Here is a 7,756-nt window from a genome sequence, read left to right on the forward strand (position 1 = left end):
CATTTTTTTTATATTCTACAGCAGCCTGCCAAATGTACTTGAAATATCACAAACAAGAGAAAATCTGCAGATGCTGGAAATCCAAGCAACACACACAAAATGCTAGATGAACTCAGCAGGCTAGGCAGCAACTATGAAAAAAAGTAAACTGATGAAGGGTCTTAGCCCGAAACATTGACTGTGTATTCTTTTCCATAGATTCTGCCTGGCCAGCTGAGTTCCTCCAGCATTTTGTGTGTGGTTCTTGAACATAGAACACCTACAGCACAATACAGGCCCTTCAGCCTACAATGCTGTGCCAAACATGTATTTACTTTAGAAATTACCTAGGGTTACCCATAGCCCTCTATTTTACTAAGCTCCATGTACCTATCAAGAGTCTCGATAGGCCCTATTGTATCCACCTCCACCACCATCGCTGGCAGCCCATTCCATGCACTCACCACTCTCTGCGTAAAAAACTTACCCCTGAAATCTCCTTCCGAAGACCTTAAAACTGTGCCCTCTCATGTTAGCCATTTCAGCCCTGGAAAAAATCCTTTGACTGAGGTTAGAAGGCATCATGTCCTGCTTCCCTTATAACTGGTACAGTTTTCTTGGGGTTATTGACTATCTGAGCAAGTTCCTTCCCTGTCTGGGTTATATGTGTGGACTGCTCAGACAAAAGATGAGGAAGTGTTTGATAGCTTTGGGCCTGTACTTGCTAGACTTTAGACAAATGAGGGGGCATTTCACTGGAACCTATCCAGTATTGAAAGAGTAAATGGAGAGAGGATATTTCCATTAGTGGAAGAGTCTAGGACCAGAGGACACAGTTTAAGAATACAGTAAAGTCCCTTTAGAACAAAGATGAGGAGGAATTTCTTTAGCTAGACGCTAGTGAATCTGTGCAATTCAGGTGGCTGTGGAGGGCAAATCACTGAGTATATTTAAAATGAAAGTTGACAGGTTGCTGATCAGTAAGGCCATCAAAGGCTAGAGGAAGAAGGCAGGAAAATGGGCTTGAGAAGAAACATAAATGACCATGATCAAATGACAGAGCAGACACGGTGGGCTGATTGGCCTAATTCTGCTATTTTGTCTTATGGTCTTATTTAACCAAGGAGAACAAGTAGTAGTTCTGGTTGAATGCTCATGAGCAAGGTCTCAAAGACCTGGAGGAGACAGCCCCAGCAGGCACCTTAGTGAGGTTCTCAAAAGATCTGGCAGTTTGAGCACAGGACCACATCATACCATTGAAGACAGAGAACATGGAGAAGATGTCCAGAGATTTGCTGAAGAAGCTCAATTCATTGCACTCAGACCATCAAAAAGTGAACATCTGAGCCTTTCACACTAGCATAGTCCACGGGATAATAACCAGCCTTACGTAGAGACAGATGAGCAGATGCAACAGTGGAGAGGCTGTGGGAGCAGCTTACGGCCATGAAGTTGCCACAGTGGAGTGGAGAAGGAGGTGGTGATGGCACAGTGGTGTACTAAACTTTGCCTCTTAGAATTTTATATTTCCCTACCATTGACATAATGCTCATTGGTTTAGAACAGTATATCTCTGCTACCCTTCTTCAATAAAAGAACATTAGTTATTCTCCACTCTTCTGAAATCTCATCAGTAGTAAACAAAAATGCAAAAATCTCTTGAGGGCCACAGTTAACTTTGCCTCCCATAGCAATCAAGGATAGATTGTGACTGGTTGTGGGGATTTATGGAGCCTTAATTACCTAACACATCCTCTTATCAAAACTGACCTGCTGCAGATTATCCATGTTCCCCTCCCTAAACTGACCAACTTCCATGTCCTCCTTAGTGAAGAGAAATACTCAAATAGCACCTCGGTCATATTGCCTTTCTCCACAGATTACCCCTTTAGTCTGAAGGGAATCCATGTTTACCATGGTTATGCTCTTGCTCGGGATTTACTGATAGAATGTGTTTGGATTCTCCTTAATTTTACTCGCTAAGGATATTTCATTGCTCCTTTTTGTCTTCCTAATTTATTCCCTAAATTCTCTCCTACACACTCAGTATTCCTCAAGAGACTTCCATGAGGCCATTATGTCCGTGCCTGTTGAGGTAAAACATACACAGTTTAATGCCACCTTTCAGCACGCGGTCACTTCTCCAAAGTTATCATCCTAGTACTTCTAAAGCAGCTCAGACAACAGCCACCTGATACCCCCACTTAACTGTGCATGAGTGGTGCCAGGTGTTATCATAGCAACATTGTTAATTTTATTGCAAAACCTAACCCCATATAGTCTCTCATACTTCCTAGGTGATCAGCAAACTGATCCACAACTGTATCTGTTGAAGTCTTGACTCAAGTTACTAAGTTGTTTTGTTGAGCACCTTCTCTAACTTCTGGTCATTTCTCCCCCTTCCCACTTCTCTCTTTTTCCATTTCCCATTCTGGCTCCATTCTTATCCATTCCCCTCACCTGCCTATCACCTCTCTCTGATGTCCTTTCTCCCATGGTCAACTCTCTACATTAGCCCTTTACCTTTTCTCCCTGTCACCTCATAGCTTCTCACTTCATCTTCCCCACCCCCCCCCCGACCAACCCACCTACCTTCCCCCTCACCTGGTTTCACCTGTCACCTGCCAATTTGGACTCTTTTCCCTACCCCCACCTTCTTATCCTCTCCTGGCTTCTTCCCCCTTTCCTTCCAACTCTGATGAAGATTCTCAACCCAAAGTGTCGACTGTTTATTCATTTCCATAGATGATACCTGGCCTGATGAGTTCCTCCAGCTTTTTGTGTGTGTTGCTCAAGTTGCTGTTTCAGTTTGAATAGCTTGATGTGCAGACACCTGAGAATTATGTGAGCATTGTGTGTTTCAGGTCTCCCAGGATTGGGAATCCCAGGTCCTCCAGGCCCACCAGGTCCACAAGGCATCAGAGGCCCTCCAGGAAGTGATGGAAGATGTGATGCCACGGATTGCTTCTTTCCTGCAAGTTTTACATAACCATCTGCATGATAGAAGTCTGGCATTAAACCAGAAATTATTTCAAGTGTGGCAGTTTTGAACTGTTAGTTAACACACTTTAAAATTTAGTAGAGGAATCCAGTTCCAATTTTTGCTATTTGCAAAAACTGCATGGGTAGTCACCTGTCTGTAAATTGTGCAACTGGATCCACATTCAGTTATGGAGTCATGCATTCACAGCTTGATAAGCGAAGTTGAATTTATAACTCAGTTGAAAAGGTGTTGTGCTGGGTATGAGACACACCAGCTGCTGTAGGTCTTCTACATTTACAAATCTGCTGATAGAATTGTTGTCCAATTCTATTTCATAAATAGTCTTTGAACACATTGAATACATATTTCCCACATAATGTGGCGATTTGATTGATAAGGAGATTTTTAGCTCTTTTCAAGTAAGGATTTCAGTAAGGAATAAATATTATGAAATATGTGATAACTGTGATAAGCATCCATCCCTATCCCATCTTGTGTGCTTCCTTGGATTCTTTGTGTAGGAGACCTTAGGTTCATTGTTCCAGTCCCCGTAGTTTAAAATACTCATTCTATTCATCTCACAACACATCTCTTTCCCCACGTTCTGAAAAAAAGGCTAATTTATTACCAATTTGTTAATTTCTATGAATTTGCTCACATCATCTGAAAGATCAATTTTCATTATTGTTAAAACATATGAATAACTTCCACTTAAAGGCTCCAATTGGCAGTTTAAACTGATGAACCCATTTTATGAAAACATCAGACATGATGTTTACGTTTACTGCATTACGGACTAAATGTCCTGTGTGGTTTTATTTCATTGATCTGCTTGAATAACAATTTGTAATTTTTATGTGATTTAGTCAAATAATTTACTGATGTTGTTATGAATACACATGACACAGTGATGTGATTTTACTGCTGATTGGATACTTTGCATGGCTATTGAATAGTGCCACCTCACAATCTTTATTTGGAATGATTGGCTTTAATAAAGAGCCTCAAAAGAATAATAATGAAACTGTGTGGCAATGTAGGTAGTTGTGATTCTTCCTTTATATTTTAATAGCGTATACTTCAAATGGCAAAATAGCAAGAAGTCCTTATTTTAACATTATTGGTAACCAACTCATTAAACATGTAATGTACTGGCACGGTTAGGGCCAGGAAGCAAAGGCCACCTTTCGAATGAACTGTGTGGAACGAATACTATTCCAAACGGTGCTATGTGTATATTTTGAATTTTTAATTTAATCATGGCAAAATTTAATTGTGAGCAACTTGTACTGCCAGCTTTTAAATACATATGTTGATTTAATTCAATTGTGATTAAAATTGGCAGATCTTATTTTTTATACATTGTAAAAGTGCTATTTTATTTTCATACACATGGGAAGTGTTACTTTCTGTTAGAGTGCTGGACTGGTTGGTGTTCTGCATGCACGATGTACACTACTGCGATTATTGCTTCAAATTTATTTATGCTAGGTATTTTGACACTTTGAACTTTCTGTTTGTTTTATATCAACAATTTCATTGATGAAATGTATATGTTGTAATTTAGAAAAAAAATCTTCTATGTTAGTTAAGAAATTACCTTCATCTGCTGCTGTGCACAGGTGCCAGTATTTTAACTAATGGTACAGCAGTATACTTAATGTATATTATTAGTAGAAGTACCTCATCAGAAGAGCATTCCAACCTGGCTTGGATTCTAAGCATAATTTTTCTTTTTCTTTTGCAAATAAACATGATACACAACAGGTCAAATATTTGTATAAAATAAAATTCACCATGATTATGGAGCAAGCCTAATGTAGGGAAAGAATACACAAATTAAGTCAAAAACATAAATATGTTAAAAGTGGAGCCACCTATGCAATACAACTGCATTTTGACATACATATAAAGGTTAGGGATTGGGAAAGCTCTATCAGAGAAATATTATAGGCAGGAGGGACTGAAAGGTTCTACAGTTAGAAAAATAAATATTATTGATACATTACTCTAAAATAAAGAAGAAAGTAGTACAATATAAATGTATAAATTCTACAACATTTAGTTCCAATTTACAGCTTTCATGTTTTTCTTTTTAATATATTTTTTGGTTTTCTGCTGAAGTTTGATGGCTGAATTGGAACCATGAATATAGTATTCAACATCCCTTTCTTCCTCCCTCCCATTCCTGGGTGGCGACCGTGTGGATCCAATACAATACTTCCTCAGTATTGTTTAAATAAACAGTGCTAATTTCCTGCCAGTTAATTGGGTGTTATCAAGAGCACCTTTCACAAGATTACTCGATAAAAGGCAAAAATAATGTCATTTTAAAATGTCCTTTCATCAGACATTAATTGCTGAAAGACAGTGATTTTAGATTGAGGTTGTTAAATGCTTTTGTAAACGCATGTGAAAATACTATAAAATAGTTGCTGTTAATTTTTAATTATAATTTTTTCCTGCAATTATGAACATGACAACATCTCAGTCATTGGTCATAAAAGCAGAATAAATTGTGATGCTATACATCTGCTGAGAAACAAAGATACAAATTTTTGGATGCATTTCATTTCAAAAATATTTAGAACTCAGTTTCAATGCATTATAATTGCAATGAGAAAAAAGCATTTAACACTTATGATATGAAGCATTTTTGTATCGGTTGATGATATTTGAAATACTTTATAACAAGAATATTGGTCTGTTTGTTTGGATTATTTGTTTGTAATTGATTTTGTCAATATGACGTCAGATGATTGTATAAGCGAACACGTTGATGGCAGATAGATATACTGTTTTAAACACAATGTCCTACCTCATTTGAGGAATGGTTTTTAATCTATGTATGTATATTGAATTAATTATTGGTAGCATTAAGTAGTTGATTCAAATGACCTATTTTCTGATTTTGATAATTCTTCATTTTCACAGGAAATTCTCCAAATAACTCCTTGTTTTGTTTAATTCATTTATTGCTCAGCACCTTTTTTTGTCTTCTTTCCTAAGTTCTCCATTCTTTGGTGAAGATGCTAGGAACTAGAACAACAGTTAGTTGAGGGATATCCAATATCTGACCTGAGTGTTGTTTTTCATATCTGACCCTGATGCTGTTCAACAAGGGTGGAGTAATAAGCCTGCCTCAGACCTCACCCAAAATCATTCTTTGCTTGGCGTTGCTTGATTAAGGGTCATTGGAAAACAATAAGATATGAAGAACCCAGACTGATTTTGACCAGTATATCCCTGGGGAAGTGAAGCCTGAGATGTTATCAGAATGCTCAGAATGTGACATGGGATAAAACTGGAGATTGTGCAGGGTCCCCCAGTATATCAGACAGTGCAACAGTGGAGAACATAGTTGAACTAATGGGGATCTTCTCAGGTGGAATTTTATATCCAAAAACTATATTAATTGATCCTCTGATGCAAACTAGTTACTGACTTATTTCTTCACTTTAATTAATTAATGTTATTTAAATTTTATTGTAATTTGACAGACATTTTCAATGATTATATACTTTCTAACTTTTAATATTTTATTTGTTTGAATTATTTTGTTCTGTACCACATTATAATAAAGTATTAAATTGCTTTGTGCTCATTCCTTAGTAAAGAATTTCTGTATTACCTGCTGTATTACCACTGAGAGAACAGGAGAGCATATAGAGTGAAAAAAGGATTGTGGCAAAGTGTGATAATTTTTTGAAATCAAATGTTTAAACACTGAAATTATTAATCTATTTAAGATGCTTCATACCCTTTTATGTGGCATTAGCCTGCCTGTGTGTAATTGGAAAGGGAATACCAGATTTATCTTTCAATAGATCCTCACAATATTTTAATAATATACCCTGTTCTGATTGTATGCTGCTGGAGACTCTTGTCAGGTGCAGATGAATTATGGCCAGCAAAAGGTTCTCTGTTCACATTTGTACCAATCTGAAAAAAAAAGGATTTAAATTGATCTTGTGATATATGATGTGAACTAATGTTGGCTTATATACAGAGGGAAAGAAAATTATATTCTTATTACTTTATTATGTATGCAATTCATGATTAAATTGTGTACTGTCCATTTAAATAAATTGTCTATTGCTTTAGAGTCTGTGTCCTGGTCTAATATATGACATCACATCTACTTTCAATTGAAAAGCAGGCTAGTCAACCAAACATACCTATATGAGTGTTTAAGCTATTTCCTACCACACATCATGTTATGCTATCATGTAACTTTATATTTTCCAAGGAGGTTATGAATTGTTACTGGCAGTTCTGCTTGTTAACTTACTAATACAGAGAGAGTAGAGGATAGCTTGAATGAGCTGCCAAAGGAAATGGTTAAGATGGTTACAATTTGGCACCTGCATTGATATCTCAGAGCAGAGATGACAGACTCCTAACAACCACAGCCATCTTTGCCAATGGTATTTGGATAGATATGTGGAGAGGAGGAACTTGGAGGGTTATGGTCCAAATACAGGCAACTCCATCTAGTTGGGAGAATGTTGTGATCAGCATGCACCAGTTGAGCTGAAAGGCTCTTTCTGTGCTGTATTACTCTGTGACATTTCTTCCATTTAGTGGTCAAGAGTGTTGGGGGGAATTGATATGACAGAACAGGTTGGAATAGCTAATTCTCCAGCTATCCTTGCCCTTTTGCCCAATTAGCCACTCCTGTTCGTTCTGTCCCCAGTAGTTCACACACTTTGCTCTCCCATTCTACAGTTCTTGGGAGTTTACCATTTACACACCCCAACAGTAAAACAATTCCTTGCTTGGCGAATCAAAACA

The 7,756-nt window shown here is 37.5% G+C and overlaps 1 protein-coding gene across 1 annotated transcript in view; it reads left to right on the top strand.

Moving 5' to 3' along the window:
- LOC134357361 (collagen alpha-1(XIX) chain) overlaps window positions 1–7,050 on the top strand; it is a 372,824-nt gene extending 365,774 nt beyond the window's left edge. Inside the window, exon 56 of the mRNA XM_063068836.1 lies at window positions 2,844–7,050. Within this exon, the coding sequence (XP_062924906.1) occupies window positions 2,844–2,968 (125 nt within the window). The 3' untranslated portion in view covers window positions 2,969–7,050. The remainder of the gene's footprint in view (window positions 1–2,843) is intronic.
- The last annotated feature ends 706 nt before the right edge of the window (window positions 7,051–7,756 follow it).

Source organism: Mobula hypostoma, chromosome 2 (assembly GCF_963921235.1).
Source record: "Mobula hypostoma chromosome 2, sMobHyp1.1, whole genome shotgun sequence".
Classification (NCBI taxonomy): Eukaryota; Metazoa; Chordata; class Chondrichthyes; order Myliobatiformes; family Myliobatidae; genus Mobula; species Mobula hypostoma.